Source organism: Neolamprologus multifasciatus, chromosome 5 (assembly GCF_963576455.1).
Source record: "Neolamprologus multifasciatus chromosome 5, fNeoMul1.2, whole genome shotgun sequence".
Taxonomy (NCBI): Eukaryota; Metazoa; Chordata; class Actinopteri; order Cichliformes; family Cichlidae; genus Neolamprologus; species Neolamprologus multifasciatus.
Window position 1 is genome coordinate 9,098,512 of NC_140443.1, and position 20,386 is coordinate 9,118,897.

General features: G+C 40.5%; 1 protein-coding gene across 3 annotated transcripts in view; it reads left to right on the top strand.

Moving 5' to 3' along the window:
• The window catches only part of magi3b (membrane associated guanylate kinase, WW and PDZ domain containing 3b), a 132,607-nt gene that overhangs the window by 77,388 nt on the left and 34,833 nt on the right, over nucleotides 1–20,386 (top strand). For all 3 annotated transcript variants that reach the window (XM_085159957.1, XM_085159959.1, XM_085159960.1), the window contains exon 2: nucleotides 13,766–13,882. In XM_085159957.1, coding sequence (XP_085016083.1) covers nucleotides 13,766–13,882 — 117 coding nt within the window. The remainder of the gene's footprint in view (nucleotides 1–13,765; nucleotides 13,883–20,386) is intronic.

Genomic DNA, 20,386 nt, shown 5'->3' on the forward strand with positions numbered 1-20,386 from the left:
GATGTCAGCGTAAATGTGCAGTCATATTCGTTGTGTTCCCACTAGTGCTGTCAGCGTTAATCTGAAATGACGTTAACGCCACAACACGGCAAATCTCCGTTAACGAGCTACCGCGGATCGCCCCGTGCGTGGGGCTGGACGGCGTTAACACGTTAACGAGCAAACTGCGCTAATGCACTAGTTCCCACCCAAGTAACTGAGCATTGTGTGGCACATCCGACATGCCGTTTTACTTTTGTCCATGACGCGCTTACCATCAGGGTCATGCTTCACATGAAGACCAAAATAGTTCCAAAGGCCAGATCTGAATGAGGGTGGGGGAGGTTCAATTTGCCATGTTGCAACGAGCTTAGCTTTTGTCTTGCTAGCTTGCGCTGCGCTCAGTGGATCTGCGCTCGACAGTGCAGCCTAGGCGGAGTAGTCGAACGCAGATCCACTGAGCTCTCAACACAGACAGCATCGTCAGAAGAAAAGTTGATAAAATAAATTAAAAATTTTGTATCGTTCAATACATATGCGTACCGAACCAAAAGCACTGTATCGAAAGGTTCAATATCGATACGAGTATTGTTGCACCCCTAATCATTTTATCCCGATTGAAGTGGTAATGCCCCTATCCATATGGCACAGGGGCTGCAATTAGTCATTACCGCTAAAAACACCATATAGCTTCTGAAGGAATAATTCCAGAGGCTTATAAACTAAATGCCAGAGTAGATTTAAACTGTTCTGTTGACATACTGCGACCCAAAACCTTAATAAAGCACTTTATGGGAATACTCAGTGTTATATTGTTTCATTTGAACTTGTTATTCATATGTTTATTTTATGAACACAGGAGATTGTGTAAGCATAACCTGACTTGGGCATAAGAGACACCAAAGTTAGGTAAAGGTAGAGCTGGATCAAATCACTTTATACTCTTCAAACACTGAAAACTATTTCAGATTTTGATTTTTTTTTTAAAATTATTTCTTGTATTGTTGTCATTATACAATATTTAACTTTTTGCAAACTTGTTTAAATTGGACAAAAGGTTGTATTAAATCTTTATGTATTCTCTGTAGAAATGCATACATAGTCTACAATATGCAGCATCATTTCTGTCTGGCAGTATAAGCCATGTTGTTGCTTTTTTTGATTGGCAGAAAGCAACAAAAAAGAGAGCCACCAATGGATTCTCTACCCTTTAGTACCAAAATCCTGCAGTCCCTCAAACTCCCTCAGCCTTTTGCCAATTAGGAGCTCAGCAAATTGTGTTTCTAACTGTTTTCAAGCAGACTCCCCAACTGAAACTGTAGTTATAGCAATATAAGCTCATGATGGGGTTAGCGGTTAATCCCCATCTGCAGATCCACAACCACACCTCCACAGCCTAATCAGCGCAGGCTGCTTTCACCTGTGATTAAACCTCCGCCATTTCTCTTCTCTGTCTTTGTATTATTATATTCTTATTATTATTTTGGTATGAAGCCAACACATTATTCACCCTTCTGACTCAGGTCATGGTGCAGACTGCAGCCTTATCATAATTTGTGAGAAATTCTGTATAGTGGAATCATACTTGCACTACTGCAAAGTGTTTACTATAGTAAATACTCAACAAGCAGACATAGTTGCCGAGATATAATGACAGCTTATAGCATAAGGCAACAAGCCTGGGATATAGCTGTGCTGCACTTTAGTTATTTTCAGATTCAGAGCCGATGTAATCTGAGTGTCTGTCATAAACACGGTGGGGATGTATTTTGTGCCATCTTCTTTATTGCTCGCATTGTTATAAATGGCTCTCTGGGTCCTCTCAGTCAGCAGGATTACAGCCCAGGATTAAGATTCTGCACAGTGAGCGAGTGGGTGTGCAGTGAGCGAAGAGAGTTATTGGAATTGCTATCATTATCCTCTGGATATCTCATCATGAACTTCTCACCTGAGTGCTCCCACAGCCGCACTGTATGCTGCACTTGCTGAATGCACACAGCTGCAGAACATTAAACGTGCAGATGTTGATGAAGTTCCACTCTTGCACCCCTTGAGTTCTTTTTCCCACCTCCTCCTCTATATATAATCTCAAACTCAGTTTGGCTTTAGCTCGCATAAGTTTACACAACATAGTTATATTTAATTACACGAGTTGTAATGAGCACATCACAATCATTTCCATATAGAAAGCCATGGTGTTTACTGTGCATTGCAAATAGCATGTTTTTGCAGTGGGAGAGAGCTGCTTCAGTCCTCTAGTGTTTCCCAGGGACAACTGCAGTTGATCAAAAGAAAGATGATCTAAATCTCTTTTGACTAATTAGATCATTTAAAAGCCATTTAAGGAAAATATTTTTAATTGCGCATTATGTAATTATAAATTCAAATTTAAATCTTTCAGCTTTGATAGTTGCCTTGCCTTGAAATTAGTGTGCACTTTCTAATAAAAGAAATAAATAATAATCACAAAAATGTTCTGCTGCTTTACTGGTAATAAAAAGAAGGCTTCAGCCCCATTACCTCTAAAGGGCTGATATAATGAGTCTCATGGCTGGAAATAACAAAACTGGCTCATAAAAAGGATCACTCTTTAAATAAATTGCCAACAGGTCAAAGATGTGTTTCTAATAGTGACATTTATATTTCCTCCATTCAAACTCTGTTTAAAAACTAACCATTGGCCTTAGAAAAGCTTAACATAGTTTTTTGTGCTGCGTGTCCTCATCCTCAGTGTAGCAACAAGGCTACACCGCTAGTCTAACCGCTTTGCACAACTGTGCAATAAACTGGCTAGAAATTTACATGAGAAGCAGAGGCAGACAGATGTAGCTGCCATATATAAGTGTTGTGATCATGTTAGGAACGTGATGCTGTACTTGGATGAGGGTGTGTGCATGTGTGTCTAAGGTGAAATATACTTGTGCTTTGTGTTCTCTCAACACAATGCACTTTCATAAGATGTCCCAGTGCCCCCGGGATGCTCTTTGTTCACTCAACAGTAAAATGCATGGGATTGGAGGCGATGGACTAGCATTTCAGACAGCACGGAAAAGACGACCTTTGCCATCCACAAGAAGTCATAATGATAAAACAGAAAGTGGAAGAAGAGTTGTTGCCCGGAGAGCAGAATTAGATGGTGAGCTGCACCTTTTGTTCAGTCTGTATATGATGACAGACGCATCTAGATTGACTAGTCCTTTGGTCCGGACGTTGGGAAGTTGCTCTTAATGACAACGCGCTGTAATGAGCTGGATAATAGTGCTGAGTGCTGAGTGTCACACAAATTCTAACTGTCTCTGTGGTGACACTTGCACAATCTTGCTCTCTTTCGTTTTCGTTCTGTGCCAAATCTGGTGATGTGGCTGCTGTCTGAAAACAGCTAAGCTAGCACATCTCATCACCACAGCAACAACTACGGTTCTATTTCAAGCTTATCTTTTTTCTGGGTGCGCATGTGGTTGAATTAATAATATTATCCTCCTCTGTCAATCTGTCAGTCACTTAAATTCCTCACAGAGAGAGAGAGAGAAACAGTGAGCCAGAGATTTCCCGGTTTCCTGTCCTCGCTTTGCTATGACCCACATTAATGAGCACTTTGTAGTTTGACTATCTGTTAGTTACCACTGAGGAAGATGACTGTGATAGCCCATATTTCTCTCACCATTCCCCAGTGGCTGGCAGGATTAATGGCAAAGCTGCAGACTATGGCACTCAACAGCCATCTCGGGTTAAGGATGACTCAGATCTTTTTGCTCACTGTAGACTCATTAAACATCAAAAAGAATTCCTCATGAGCTCAGTAGATGCAATAATGCACAGATTTTTTATGCTGTGTTGACTAAACAGTACTTAGGGTTACAGGTTTGCACTTACAGTGGCTGCTAGAGCACTTCTCAATGCACTTTATGAGCTACTTCTGTTTATGGTGCCTTGGTTTGACACGACGAAGAGGAAAACACACTGTGCCATTAGGTCTGAGGTGATGCAGAATGAGAACCCAGGCTTTTATTTTATGTTTCTGACTGCCGGAGCGTGTTAGTCGGCTTCCACCTAATTTCAGTTGCTAATACATTCCCTTTCTTACAGTTTTCCCTGGGTTTCAATAATTGAACATGCCTGGCTTGGCTCTTGCACCACAAAAAAAAGAAAAAAAAACATGACTTCACTTTTATGGAGACATGATTTGACAACAAGCTTGGGATTAGACAGACCGTCCCACAAGCAGAGAACAACACAGTCCACTTGAGTCACACTTGTTTTTTTGGGTTTTTTTTAGATATAACTTGAAAACTCATTTCTCTCTTGCAGAAACAGTGTTTGCATCCATTTATGCCAGATGTAGTTTTGCATGTGAAACAGGTAAAGTGAAGAGAGGCAGTGAATAAGAAATGCACATCAGCCACACCATTGGCTTTTCAAACTGAGCGGCTCGGAGGATGTACATTACCGCAGGGAGAAAAAGAGATCGCTGAAAGAATCGGATCCACTGGGAACAATATAAAATTGACCGTGCCGGTATGCTAACAAGGCTGTCAAGACTGAGTCTGGCAAGATTTATTCAGACATCAAAACACCATATTAAATACAACATGGGCAGATTTTTGCCAGGAGAAAATAAAGCTGGTGAGGCTTATCGATCCAAATTTATCAGTCAAATCCAAAATATGAAAAATATTTTCTTGCTCTCAAGGCTGCTATTAATTAAAAAAGAGATGATTCAGTTTATAAAGAAAATTCTGGCAGTGCAGCTTGCATTTATAGCAATAACAGTAACATAAATATCTCAACAGCTGGTAGAGTTTTGTGAAATGATGTGCAGACATCCACGATGCCGCAAGGTTAAATCTTCATGGCATTAGTGATGTCACCAATTTCCCTCCTTGAGGTTAACATCTGTGGTTTTAAGTGAACTGTCTACACCATTGGATTAATCACCAAAGATCCGAATATCTGTTATCTGCATTTCACAGGAATTGCATCTCCTTTGAGATTATTAGTCAGATGTTTATAAAACTTCCAGTTATGATCACCAAATAGCCCTTCGTCCAAATTATGCTAAAGTTCAAGGTTGCATATGAATTATGATGATCATTAGCTGGATGAACAAATGTCACTGACATTCTGCTTTCAGTGTGGTGCAGATTTTAGTTGAATGAATAAATACGCTGTTATTGAAGACATGTTGCTTGAGCATGATGCTAGACTCTGATGCCGAGCGAGGATCTACAGGGGATGTGTTTTTTGTGTATTTCTGTGTCTATATCTTCAGCTGCTTCATTCTGCACAGACCACATTAATGATAGAACAGAGGCTTGGTCCACAGACTTCTCATTAAAGACAGAGTAAAAGTACAGACATGAAGTGAAGAGAAGTCAGACTGTGGGGGACTGTGAGACAGCAAAAAGAGAACTACAATTAAAGGCGGAAGCTTTTGGAAATAAAATAGGTAAACTAGAGCAACAATGTGTCTCTCAGCACCTGCAGGCTAAAAGTCTTCTTTCCTCTCAACACTTCTTCATGCTCTTTCTTCCACTTTTCATTATCTTCACTTCCTACCCCGCCCTGCCCCCCCCCCCCCCCCCCCCCCCCCCGTCTCTCTGGGACCAGGACATCTCCCGCCTCACATTATCACAGCACTGCTGCTGTTGATGCTGCTGTTAATTCGCACACCCCAGCTCCCTCCCACCACTGCACTTCTGCTGAGTTGGTCTGATCTTGCCTTTACTTTACAGGAGGAAGGTCATTCCTCCATCTCCTGTGTGGTGATGGACAAGAGAGGGGAGGGGCTGGAGGGCAGAGGAGAGGAAAGCATATGGTTAGTTAACTTTAATGCAGAGGCATATGTCTCTCTGTGTAGTTGGAAGATTAGTGGGTTGGAAATGTGTCATGCTATGATCATACAAGGGAATATTTGTAGTCTTTATTGTCGAGGGGCCGCAGCCCAGGTTTATGTTACATATGGGATGTGAGCTTCACTTTTAACTTTTGCCTTTTTGATATTGAGGGTGCTTAACTTCTCATTACCTCATATAATAAATCATGTATTTGGATTTCAAATAATCATAATATATCAGCTAATATATCAGCTTTGTTGATTTTATTTGCAGTCTACATAAAAGTGCACACACCGTCTACACACTGCCTCTATCTGTGCTTGTCTCTGTCACAAAAATAAAGTCTGAAAAAATTAAGCTCTGCCTTTAAATTGTTTATTTTGATGAAGTCCTGACATCGTCAAATATTCAAATCTAATCACCTGCTAAATTTTTGTGTTTTTCCATTTTTTTCTTGTTGCCTCCCCATGCCCTCTCTCCACTCCTCTTTTAGTTCATCCCTTTAAGCTGCTTATGTCAGACTTCTGTCCCGGTGTGGGCACACTGTGAAAATGAGGTGAAATGAAGTGTGCGGAGAGTGGTTTGGGCATGTGAGACCACTGCCTGTTTAACTTTGCATAGCTCTGTAGCCAGCCAGCCAAGCAGACAGACTGAAAAACATGGCTACAGAGTGGCCCATCATGTCCCTCTATTACAGAATCCTCCAGCCGTAGTAACACTCCACATGCCAGTTATATAAGTGAAGATAATTCATCTGACGGTTCTGTGTGAGGTGTGAGATCATAAGCCGGGTTTATGGCACACCGCTTCTCTCGACGGAGTCAGCGAGATCCTAGTCCCACGGACAACTGTCTGAAAAATTGAGGCGAGGCTCTTTGGTAAACTTGCCCCTCAGAAGTTCCCTCAGGCAGTTCTGTCCTCTAAAATGGCCACAGGAAGCTGCAAGGTTAGTGGAAGGGGGTGGGGCTCTGTCAGTCCAGGAAATTTATGAGAACTATGAGGGGAGCCAAACCAGAGGTCTTGCAGGCGTTGATGCTGTAGCAAACTCTCTTTGACCAAGTGCCACAGGAGATAGAGGCAAGCTTGATGTGAGAGGATGTTGGTGACTTGTCATACATCACATGATGAATGGGTAGGGAAGGCTAAAGGGACTAGAAAGATCAAGCTTCCCTGAACTATGGGTGCAGGAGAGCATTAGAGAGAGTGAATTAAAAGTGAAGAGTGTAAGAAACACCTAAGATTAAATCTCAGAATGTAGGGAAGAGTCCAAATAGCACAAAATGTGTCTTTATCATATTTTATATGTAGTGCATTTACATATTGCATGGATTTTCGGGCTCTTTATGCATACATTTTAATACTGAATTTTCTATGTGCACTTAGTAAAGTGCATATATTTACTGTCTTTAAACCTGCATATAATTTTTTCCCCAGTATTTATTTCCTTTTAACTGCAGCAAGACAAATAAACAACATGAGACAGGTTTCAATATTGGAAGAACCCATGCAGGGGTGTTTGTTTAATTGAGTTTAGAGACTGGAGGGATCAAACGCATGCTATCCAATGATCTTCTCTCTTTGGTGCTTTGATGATAGTGGTGGAGAACACTGTATACAAACATGTTTAGTCCGAATCTCCCAGTTATTCAGTTGGTATCAGATGTGGTGACTGCAATGCCATAGCATTTCATTCACACAATTGTCATACACATCATGGGAGTGTTGTTTTCCTGTAAGAGATTATTATCATCAGGATGGGAATGTTTCATCAAAGGATAAAGGAGATCACTCTGAAAAACACTTGATTGTAACCTTTTCTTCCCAGACGGTAGGGGATTCGAACCATGTCATTAAAATGCCCCCTACACAGTAATAGATCCACACAACTCAGTATTATTTCATTTTTATCTGTCACCTTTCTACTACATACAATATGTACACTTATTATAGTGGGAGAAGTGAAACGCTGAGCTGTGTCTTTGTAGTTCTGGCTTTCTCTTCATTATAACATAAAATTTTGTACTTCAATAACAAACCAGTGGTTGAATTATAAGCATTTTGTGTTTTAAGCAGACACTGGCAAAAACCAGCAGGTGATGTGGAAGCGGGTGGGATGGAGTGGCAGCTGACACTATTCACTGTTGGGTCAGGGCATGCGACTAATTAATGTTTTAGATGTTGATTAACCCTGTACACCCCCTCATACTAGGTTTTACCTGCTAAACTACTTCTTAGCTGCAATGAGCGATACCTGGAGCCTCTTCAGTTGGCCTGACATAGTAACTGGTCACAGTTATGATAAAATCTGTTGACAGAGTCAAGCTTTTTTTTCCTGTCTCCAGGTGTATTGCTAAACTAACCAGTGAATAAATCTACACTATAGGAGACGTTCCCAACCTGTTTCATTTGAAGTACCAAAAGCATGTTTACTGAAAACAGTTTTGTTAAAATGTATTCTTGACTACTTTTAGTTTTTCATGTGCAGTTACAGTCACCTCTTGTAATCATCCATAACCATTAAGTTACTGTTTCAACTACAATTTCCATTACTTTCTGTTTCAGTATTCTTAATGACCAATTAACCCATCTGTTATGTTTAGTGTGTATGCTGTTTGCTAAGGTTGCTGATAGATTTACTGTACTTTCTTTTCCTGTACTACTACAGTATTTCTAATATTAGTCTATCATGCTTTCAGCCAATAATTTTAATCGATACCTAAATTTTTTAGGTGGTTTAACCGTTTATTCACTTTTTGCCGCTTTCTCCTCTATTTTAACCATTTTACGTGGACTATTTGCTCCTTTTTTCTGGTGGTCATCTTCAGTTATCCAATTCATGGGTTGAGGTATTTTTTTGCATTCGCATAGCATATATATGTCTCGGGGCAAAATGCGTGGAATTCATGCCTTATGTTTCCACCAGTGTATAGAGAGAGGTGTCAAAGAACAGCTCAAGACCTGACGACATATTCCTTATTCAGATGTCAGTTAATTAAGTGACAGACAACAGAGATAATGACCTCCCAGTGGACTTCTCCCTAAGGGAGAAGGCGTCAGAATGAAATGTCACAACTGACTCCAGGCATTTGCTCAACTTTCACTGTGCTTAAAGAGAAACACAATATCATGCATTTTAAAACATGCTAGGCATTTATTTATGTATTTGTCAATATTTTACTGAGATAATTGATAGCCTGTCACGTCTCTATGGTAAAGGGGCGGTAATAACTGCTGTGGGGCCACTTGTATCCTTAAAAAACTTGTACAAGTTGTTATTTGTATGGATTAAATGAAAAATATATTGTGTTTTAATAAGGTTTGAGGTGACCATTTAACCATTGCACTAGCTAACTATCTGCTGGTAGTAGCTTTATCTTAATCTTAAAGATAGAGACATTTATTCCCCCAGGAAGAAAAAAAAAGTATATTTTTCCAACACTATTCCTTTGAGACTTCTGTGGAAGGCAAACTTGGATGTAGGCTGTGGTTATTCTGTCTTGTTTCATCAGAAAACCTAAAGCTTACGATTCAGTGATTACATCGTAATCAAATCATTGGTCAAAATGTGCATATCTTATTAATAAATTAAAAAAATGATTTGAACTTACAGTAACCTACAGATGATATGTAATATAGAATACAGTTTTTGGTTAGCTGCTTTAGAAGTGCATGAGGCATACTTAGAGAGTTGGAACACCATCAGATTACATCACACTGGAATGAAATGAATATCACTAATGTAACTAATGGTTTTTGCTCTTTCTTAATTGCTTGTCTCAGTACTTCAGTTTAAAAGTGACATGACGTTTTGTCAGGCTTACATAATCATTTTCACAGTCTGCATTTTTGTATAATATGCGGACTGGAATTTGCAATTCGCTGAACAAATCTCCTCAAACAGATGCATGACGTGTGTGTGTGAGAGAGTTATGTCTTGAGCTTCGAGTGTTAATCTAATTCTGTGGCTTCTGAGCGAGGTGTTGGTCTATGTGAGAATGTTAACAGTCTGTCGCTTCACTAGGGGTGCCAGGCACCGCTTCTGTTTCTGCAGAGCGAGTGCAGATATTTTCTTTGAGTTTCGGAGAGAAAACGGTACTGCTGATGCAACACGCAGCTGAAGGATTCCCGTGGGTAACCTTGCTCTTTTCTGACACATCCCCTGCCATTACTTCATGAAAAAATGACAAGGTAGCAGATGAAAGGATTCGTGAGAAGAGTGGGGTGTGAAGCAACAGCTTAATATTTAAGGGATATGTCCATTTGATTAGACTACTCTCATCCAAAATGGGCGGAAGCCTGCAAACACATGTCACAATATAACTGACAAGAAACAAATTAGGTCTGATTTCCTACCATCAGTTTGACTGCAGCACAGTGAACAATGCAATGGAGGGGGGACTGTCAAAATTGAGGATACAATCATTTTAAATAAAAGAAATTTGACAGAAATTAGATCAATTTTTCCCCCTTATTATTTTCTTTTGTAGACAGCTACTGTACAGTTTGCTCATCTTTTTGGCTCACTGTAGAGAAATAACATCCAACTGAGTGGATGGCTGATGGGGTACAATAAAGCCCATTGAAGCCCTGTCACAGAAAAATGAGGCCTGCTACAATAGCAATGTTATCTATGGGGAGGTGCAATGAGGAACTTCTCTGATGTGACAGACTCGCTAACGGTGTCTGACAGGACCCAGGAAACCACAAAGGCCGCACTGTACTTGTACTGAAGTAAACAGATCAGAGCAGCGGGTATGTGTGCCTGGGAGTGCATGCATTTTTGCCCTTTTATTTATCCAGTGAAGTGAGACTGAGCGTGGCTACTCAACTGTCTTACGTTCACACCTAGTACCTTCACTGCATCTGTATATGTGTTTGTCGAGAATTGTTCTCCTTTGATTGTTGAGGCATGATGAAGCATCACAGTGAGAAGTTGACAGTTGTGAGAAGACTTTCTTCATCATCAAAGAGTGAGTTTCATCATCCCAAATGCACAGTTAACCTACAATTAAGGGTTCAATATGCAGACTAATATTTGATGTGAAAGTCTTGAGCGCGGGGAGGTTTTGAGAATAAGGAATGATGACACAATTAGTCTAGTGGAGCTGATCTGTGAAGTCCAGTGTTACATGCAAAGTCTGAATGGACTTGCACACATTCCCACAACTTGAACAATGAATCTTGAAGACAATGAAAACAGTCCTCATACTCCTGGAAGAGAATTTAAAAGGACGCTACATCAGGGAGGAAATGAAAGGAAAAAACCCAGTCATAGGAAAAAATATGAATTATAGCATCCTAACCAAGGCATTTGCATGATTTAGTTAAAAATCATAATCAAATATTAAAGGTTGTAGATTCTTGAACATTTCTGATGGTTCTGAACTGTCTGAAATCTGCACGTTTTTGCTATGCAAGCCACCCAGTCATCAAAGAAAGCAGAAAGCATCTTTCAGCCATACATTTAACTGCTTCTATCACTTTAGGCTTATCTTAGCTGTGAATAATTTGAGTTAATCTGATACTCCTGTAAGTTCCCTTCTCTGAAAACCAAACTGACATTTCAGTAATAGTCTAGCTGTTGCAGGTTTAACTGCCAAAACGTGGCAATGCTCCAATTTTAAGAAGAGGCAGTTTTAGTGATTTGAATTTAAATTTGCTGAATTTCTTTATCTGTATACTAAGTTATGAGCTGTCAGTGAGCATATGGAGCACATGTAGTTTGCTGAAAAAGCCTCACTTCCCTATTAATTCCCCTGTGTGCAAGCTGAAAAGGATATTCTGGGACAGTTTTGAGATGAAGTTTCCAGATTGGGCCTTGGTTCACCAGTTTCAATCTGTCTGTCTGCTAGACCAGCTGTAATGCAGCCCTCTTTGGAGAGGCAGACGGAGAACATGCAACCTTTATTCTGAAAAGCCAAGCCCGGCGGGATGACAGCTCCTAAAACTCTGTCAGATGGCAGCAAGGCCTCTGGACATGAGGGGCATTTTGATTTGAGTCAGTGGCCTCCAAAAGCTGGAATGAGAGTAAGTTTAGAACGCAAAATAATCGGAAAGCTGCGCTGTCACAATAATGGCCTGTGTTGGCTTCTGTCACGAGCTGATGAGGAAAAGAGGATTTGAGGGTTGAGTAAGCTTATGGAAATATACCCAAAGCTCATCATTATTCTATCACCCCTCCTTAGTCTAGTGCATCTCCCCTCTCTATTAGTACATATACCGCATCTACAGTAGCGAGATCTCATCTTTAGTCCTTATGATTGGTATTCATAGCAATGCAGAACAGTCTCATGCTGAGCAGAGTTTGGGCTGTGTGCACCACAAAGAGGGGAAAGACACGAAGAGAGAATAGAAGTGAAATGGGGGGAAAATGATTACTTCTCCGTAGTCACGCTGTTTCAAAGCCTACTCTCTCTGTCAAGAGATGAGGAGGATGAGGGCTTGCAGGCAACGAAGATCTCTTCCTGTTTTCCAAACTCCTCATCATGTTCTTTCAAAGAAAAAAGTTTTTTTTTTTCCCTGCTTGTGTATGGCGACTCAGAAGTCTTCCTCTGCCTCAAACTTTGCATGAACTTTCTTTGTTTTTTCAAAGGCTTCTGGGAGTTGAGAGCAAAGGCGAAATCTTTTCAGATTTTCTTATGAAAATCTCTGGCGTCTTGCTTTTTTGAGGTTGTGGCATTGCGTGTCTTTGGTAAAAAAAAAAAAGTTTATTAGTCTCGTGCGAGGTTATTGAAACTGTAAAGACCATCGAGCGACGAGCACAGTTGTTATCATCTGTCTCTTAGCGGTTTGGATTTCCGATTTGTTGCCTCGGATGAATGGATTCGGCTCAGTCCAGTTTGTTCCGATTACTCAGAATGCAACAAACAGTCAGAGATGTAATCTACTGCTAGTGTTTCTAGGCCAGAAATCCCTCTATAGTCTCTTTTGTACTCCAAATCCACAATCATCCTAAATGATTACAGTGAATTTCACAGAAGAGATCAAAGTTTAATAATCAGTTTAACCTTTGTTCTCCCCCTCAGTTACATTTTCAATTGTGTAATCGACCTGGACTTAGAAGGCAAATCAACAAGGATTTAAGCTCTCAGCTTGAAAGGACAGGTGGTCTCACATACTCTCCACATAAGAATATATTCTGTCAGTTTCTGACTTTGTTTTCCCTTGCTCCCTGTGAATTTTCAGTTTACCCAATGATCTTTACATTTTGTTTCATTAATTTAACCTCATTCATTCAGGGAGGGTCTTACAATTAACCCAGAGTATCAAAATTGAAAAAACTCTTAAGTAGGAAACTGCTTGCTAACCTCTGTACTCCCCTTTCATTGACCATTCAGTCGTTAGCGTGTCCCTTTACTTTAAGGTATTCTGTCTGTATACTGTCTATATAGAATGAATCAAAATACACTTAACTGAATTCAGATGATTACACTTAAAGTACTACTGGCAGACTGCAGCTGGCCATTTTCCATGCCTTGCAGTATCACTGCAGGAGTGTTCAGGGAGTTGCATGGGCTTAATTGCTTAATTATCGACACCTGAAGAGACATCTCTTGGGTAAATTGGTCAAACCATGTTGTCTGTTAAGCTCTTCATGCTTTCATGACAGTGTTTTTCTTATACCTTGATTTTAACTTATATGATGTTTTAAAAATCAAACCCATGTCTTTATTAAGTCGTCTCCATTTCATGTTTCTCTTTGTTTGCACAGTTTGCATCACATAATTACACAGAACACAGTTTATTCCCTGAGAAAGAAGCGTAAATATTACGGTGAGGCATGAAAGGGTTACAGTTTTGTCAAGAAAAACAGTTTAATCTCATTTTGTTGTAATGATTACTTTGTGAGGGTACATGCCACTTGGATGGATTTCCTTTTAGGCATAAACTCTTCTGAGAGACTACCACCATGTTTTTATTGACCTTCCTTGCCTCTGCCTCTGTTGATGCAGGAAAAGTATTGAACACGGACCTGCGCCACTACCTCAGTCTGCAGTTTCAGAAGGGCTCGCTGGACCACAAGCTCCAACAGATCATACGGGACAACCTCTACCTACGCACCATCCCCTGTAAGTACACCATTGATGGCATTCACTATACATGGTTTGAATGTACAGTCTACCCTATTTTCAGCGCATGTGCACTTTTGTCTGAAGCACCCTATGGGAACAATGAGGCCGTTCTGTATGCATCTGACAGCTGGAAACATATTGCACGGAAAAGCAGCAGGCCTGTTCTGATTTTATTACGCAGGCCTGAATACGCACACTGCGCTCAAACAAATATGTACCCTGTCTGCTCCTGCACTGTCAGTCACTCACAGCTCTCTGTCACACACGCTACAAAACACACATTTCAGTGTCACCATAGCAACCCAGCCAAGGACATCTCTAACCCCCGTGTAACTTATTTACTTCTGTGCCGTATCATCACAATGATCAAAGTCGTATTCTTTCCATAAATATCCCTGCTTTTTCCCTCCCCTTCTCTGCTTTTCCTTGCTGACATTCTACTCAGCGGGGCCGTCACCAGCTATTATTGTTTGCTGTAATCAGTAAATAAAAAGGTTGGTACTGTGGACAGTGAATGGGTTTTTGGGTAATAGTAATTTTGAGTGAAAAACTGAAAAAATATTTATAAGCAATATTAGTCATTTCATTACAAATTAATATATTCCAAAAACAAACAATCCCTGTAATTCCAAACAGTGGAAATGTTTCATAATGTCTTCAGGATTTGGACTGGGTTAGTCGAGTAAAATTCGCTTTTACCATGCAGACAGTAACCTTTCATTGGTAAAATGTCACTATCCAGGAGCTAAGAAAAAGAAGAACACATTTGCAGCCTGACGCCTCTGCATTTTCTAACCTTTTTTAGATAATTCAAAAGGTTTTATAAGCTTGAATGTTTGCCGTTTTTGTTAAATGAAAGCATGGAAATTGCCAAAATTAGAGATGAGGCTGTTAGCACAGCAAAGGTGCAAATTAATATCCCGATTAAGGGTTGTGTGGGTTGCATAAATGCAGGCTGTTTGCCACAATGATGGGAACGCCTCTAAAATTAGAAATGCAATTTTATTTCTTTTCTTAAAATGATTTTTTTTTGTACTGTATCTGTCTGCATTGCTACTGCAATTTAAAAACAGATTTCCATTTAGAAAATTTGTATTCAATTTGTATTAAATTTATTGTGAAACACTGATGTCGAATGGCGCGCAAGGAGAAACTGCACAGAATTTTAAGGCACCAGATGATGCGCTGAAGTGAAACTGCATCGACGGGAGACGTGACTCTGACACGGTGTCTGTAAGTCTGACGTAATGTTTGCACAGATATATTGGCCTAAATATTTACCGCGTCATGCTGAACACTGACTCTGCTCAGAGAAATGCCGTAATTGGGTGTAGTCAAGGTTTAAGTCACGTGCAGAGGGACTTCTCCTGAGGCCATGACAGACTCTTAGGCACAGCACTGTCACAAACACGCAGCATCTCAGCACTCGCGCGCCTCAGGGCTGGAAGTTGCTCTGCTTTGTTCGGAGGGGTCATGCAGCGCAAGTGTGAAAATTTTCAGAGAGTAAGCTGCTTACCTTTAATATATATTTTACTTAAGGACGATCCTTCTTCCATACCTCTTTCTGAGGTTCTTGTCTTTCTTTGTGTTTATTCCTCTCATATACCTGTCGGTCATTTTTCTTCTCAAAACCTGGCTGCACTGGTAGAATCTTGGGTCAGTTACACTCGATGGACCGAAGTTGATTATAGAGCTATACAAAACTCATTCCAGTATTTTCCCCCTCCCCAGCACTGCTACCTGTCACTCTCACCTGCTCTTCTCTGCACACACACACACACAACATAACATGCTTGGACTCTTTTCTGTCACCCATCCACACACCCCCAGTATTAACTACCTGTTCAAACACAACGTTGTATATTTTCATGTACCGCCGCGGCGGTCGGTGAGATATTACAGGCTTTGACCACCATTCATCATCCGCAGCCAGTGGGTTCGGTGCATGAGTCTGACTCTCTAATCCCCTGCTTGAATTACTGTCTTAATGAGCAAGAGTCCGGGACTTGCACAGTGACGGCACCTCCATCATTCACTCCCTCGCTCTCGGTCTCCCATCCTTCACCCTCTCTGTTTCACTTTCACTCTTTTTCTGTTTCAATTACCCTTGGCTCCCTTCTTTCTTTCTTTTTTTTAACTTGTTTTTCTCCTTTCAGCGTTATTTACATGGTGGTTTGAATTCATAAAAGCAAAAACATTTGAACCACAACTAATAATTTAAAACAAACAAAAAAAGATCGGTTTTTGCAGTTTATAACCTTGAAATGCTCCAGTGTATATAACCTAGTGTTGGCATTCCAATATCAGGTGCATAAAAACATTTTACCTGTTCCAGAATCAGTTACAGTAGCATACTGTAGCACATATTATCCTCCATGTATCCAGAATAGCATTACAATATTGAATAACTGGTTGTTTTTACAGCACCAATTCAGTATCTACTCACTGTATACAGAGTGACCACACTGGTATCAACCATACCAGACAATAGTGCAGTGCAACAGCAACACAAGCTGCTTTGTTGAGTAGTGTGAATGGCTTTTTTTTTTTTTTAGCCCGCAATACTCTATCTTCTGCTCCCCTGCTGTGTTTTGCAGTTATTTTGCTCTTGCAATTTCACCCTGCAACTCTTCAGCATGGATTCAGCTGGTCATATATTTGGCACAGAAAAGTGAAAAGTTGTGCAATGAGTACTCCTACCCTATAAGTAACACTATGGCATTATAAATGAGGACACACAACAATTCACTGAATGTGTTGAACATGACGAGCTGATGATAAACAAGCACATTTGAGAGCCATGTGTGACAATCATGCTGACAGCAGGCAGATTAGCGGTTGGTTTGTGTCACCATGCCAGTGGTCCACTTTAGTCAACTACCACCACACTGCACTACGCTAACACAACTACAGCTGATCTGTGCCATTCTGTTTGTGCAGCCTACTAACACCATAAGGTCAATTCTACTGAGCTTTAGATTTTAGGTTCATAATGCGAGCATTACTTTTAGGCCAGTTATGAAACACAAAACAAATGTTTTAAGAGACAGAAAGAAGAGGACAGGCGATGAAGAGTGGTCTGTAATGGAGGAAAAGGGGGGGAACAGAGACAACACGCGAGCACAGTCTTTGCTGTTTGTGTGTGGTAAATCCCTGAGCCTCCTTGACAGGGTCTTGGGACGGGCTCCATCTCATTTGGACTGTTACAAAAACGCTGGAGGAGGCTCTCAAGTGCTCTGAAGAGAACAAAAAGAGGAGGGTTTTCTAAGAGGACAGAATGCGGTCACAAGCGGTCCCTTGACTCCCCACCAAGATCAGAGATGGGGAGAAAGAGCTTTATGCCAAACAAACTCTCCGTGTCTCTCTCTCTCTCTTACACACACACACACACAGACTGCACTAGTGCAGGTACATGCACAGACAGGAATGCAGGGATGGATCAACGTGTCATGTACAAATGCTGCTGGACTGTCCCCCCATTTTCTCATTTCCCAGATTGCTCATCTTCCTTGCTTCCTCTCCTTGTGTCTTAGGTCCTCCCACCAGAGATGTGAGTGGAGGAGGCAAGGAAGGGTTATGAGGAGAGAGGAGTTGAGACAATTAACAAAATAATGCTTCGTTGCCTGTATTTGAAAGTGCGACCAGTTAAATATTATGTTTTACGCAACATACGTACCTTTTTTAGTCACGCACAAACGGTGAAGGGTAGAAAGCTTGATCTTAAATAACTGACAAAACAGTTATTTAAACAGTCTATCTCTCACTGTGGTTTGTATATTCAAGCTGTGAGTCATATCTCTTTTATACACTGGAGGTAAAAAGAACACTTCGACAGAGGACACACCTGCCCATCGTCAATTACATCTCCTCTGACAAACCTCCTCTTTCCTCTCTTCTACAAGTGCATTTAAAGAAATGAGACATCCTTCAACGTGGCATACTGAGATTGATTTCCGGGTCACAGGCAGAAGGATGGAGGATAGACAAGACACGGAGCCACAAATTAGAGAAATGAGAAAAGCATTCTGACCTCGCTCTCTGCATGCTAAATGTGGCAACAGCTCATTCCTTGTGCTCTGCCTCCCTGTTCTCCTCATCAACTGATTGTCACAATTTCCCAATAAATCAATACTGGTAGAAGGTAGATAAAGGAGCTGTTATGCATTTACTTTTTATATGGCAATATAGGGTAGTCTGTTTTACAACAAGACATCAGCAGATAGCTAAGTGACAGAGTTTGCCACAGTATATTTTCTCAAAAGGGAATATTCTGCAGAAATACCAAAAGAGTTTGGATTTGTGATGATCCCTTTTGCTTTCCCTGTTCTTTCTTTCTTTCAATTTCAACATCAAAGCCCTAAGCCACCCTTGTTTGAAGTACCATCATAAAACTGTGCACGAACTCAACATGTTAAATTTATGGCCTGCCACTTCTGACTGACTACCTCTGAAGTTCCCATTGTGGCAACCTCGAGTCCAGACGGTTCAGAAAATAGGTCTCAGCAGTTAGACCTTGGAAGACTAAGGTGACAGTTTTTTTTTCTAACCAAGATAGACAGGCGCACAGCTCTGAACCACTACTCAGAACCATAAAATAAAAAGAATAGTTTGACATTTTAGGAAATGGTCATTCAATTTCTAATAAGAGATTTATGAGAGCGTTGACACCATCCTGAATGTTAAATGCAACGCTAAAGCCAGCAGCGGTTTGTCCGTCATAGTGACAGGAAACTGGCTTTGTACCAAGGACAAATCTGTCTAACAATGCCAGTGAAGTGAAGTTTAGTTTGTATTATAAATGGAGTGTATGCATGTGACTTGTTGTCATTGTCAGGTTTGTAATCAACCAGCAGTTTTAAAGATAAAAACTTCAGATATTTGGTTTTTAGTTTTGGGGGTCAGATGTTAGTGTAAATGTAAACCATCTAAGCTTGGGCACCTGACTTACCTGTCTCATCTGTCTCTTACTCCAAGCAGGGATCATCACTCTTCAGGTCACCTCATCTTTGCCTACTCAGTGACTTTGTCACGATACTAAGCAGCTTTTTATTTTTTCAAAAAGACATGTAGCTGCAGATCTAGGAACCTTTTGAACAAGCAATGCTGTGCCAAAAGCACATGACATAGATCTCCCCACCAAGGGCACATCTCTGAATTTACTCTTTCAGAGATTTCAGAGATGCTTGGTGTGATTTTAATTTTTTTTAAATTTTATTTTTTTAAATCACAACAAAACCCTGCGATAATAATAATAATAACTTTATTTATAAAGCACTTTTAAACAAAGTGCTGTACAGCTATTTGAAACTAAAAAGATAAATAAATAAAAGCAATACATAGCAATACAAGTAAAAAACACAATACAAGTTAAAACAGTAAAAAAAAATTAAAAAAGAAGGTAAAGAATTAAGACATGTAGGATAGGGTAAACAAATGTGTCTTCAACTTAGTTTTAAAAACCTCCACAGAGCATGCCTGCCTAATATCTTGAAGGAGGAGGTTCCACAAAAATGGGGCACGAAAAGAAAAAGCACGCTCTCCAATTGTCTTTTTTTCTGGCTCTAGGAACCTTTAGGAGGCCAGAGTCCTGAGATCGTAGAGCACGAGATGGAACATAAAGGTGTAAAAGGTCGGAGAGGTATGAAGGTGCCAGTCCATTTTAAGCCTTGTAGGTGAGCAGTAGGACTTTAAAATCTGCTCAAACCTGACAAGGTAGTTAATGAAGAGATCTCAGTACAGGGGTAATGTGCTCAAATTTCCAAGTTCTTGTTCAAATGTGAGCAGCTGCATTTTGCACCATTTGTATGCACAACAAAACCCTTCAATGCACTTCATATTGTATAGTAAAAACCCTACAATAATACAGAGATAACCCCAACAATCAAACAAGACGATCCACTGTAAGAAAGCACTTGGCAACAGTGGGAAGGAAAAACTCCCTTTTAAGAGGAAGAAACCTCCAGCAGAACCAGGCTCAATGAGGGGCGGCCATCTGCTGGTGGGGAGGGAGGCAGAGCAAAAGACATACTGTGGAAGAGAGACAGAACCTAATGATTAAAAGTAAAGTGGTGTATAAACACAAACCTGAATAAGGAAGAAACAGTCAGTGTATCATGGGAAGCCACCAGGAACCTAGGCCTATTGCAGCATAAGAAAGTGAAGGTTCTGGGTCATCTGATTCAGCCCTAATTATAAGCTTTATTTATATAGTTTGACCAGACAAGCAGCTCCCTTACTTATTGTTTACAATACCTCCAGCACCATCCAAAGAACATGCAGCAGATGGTGTTGAAACATTTTCTTGACCTCAGGTTACAAAATTGAACTGAATAAATAGGTCTAACTAACAAAAGGTGAGTCAAAGGAGCTTGCAAAGAAAAGCGTCTGGACTTCTTTAAGTTACTTGAAGACGTTTCACCTCTCATCCGAGAGGCTTCTTCAGTTCTAAGGTCAAATGGTGGAGAGTCCCAGATATAACCCTAGTGGGAGTGTCCCCCCACA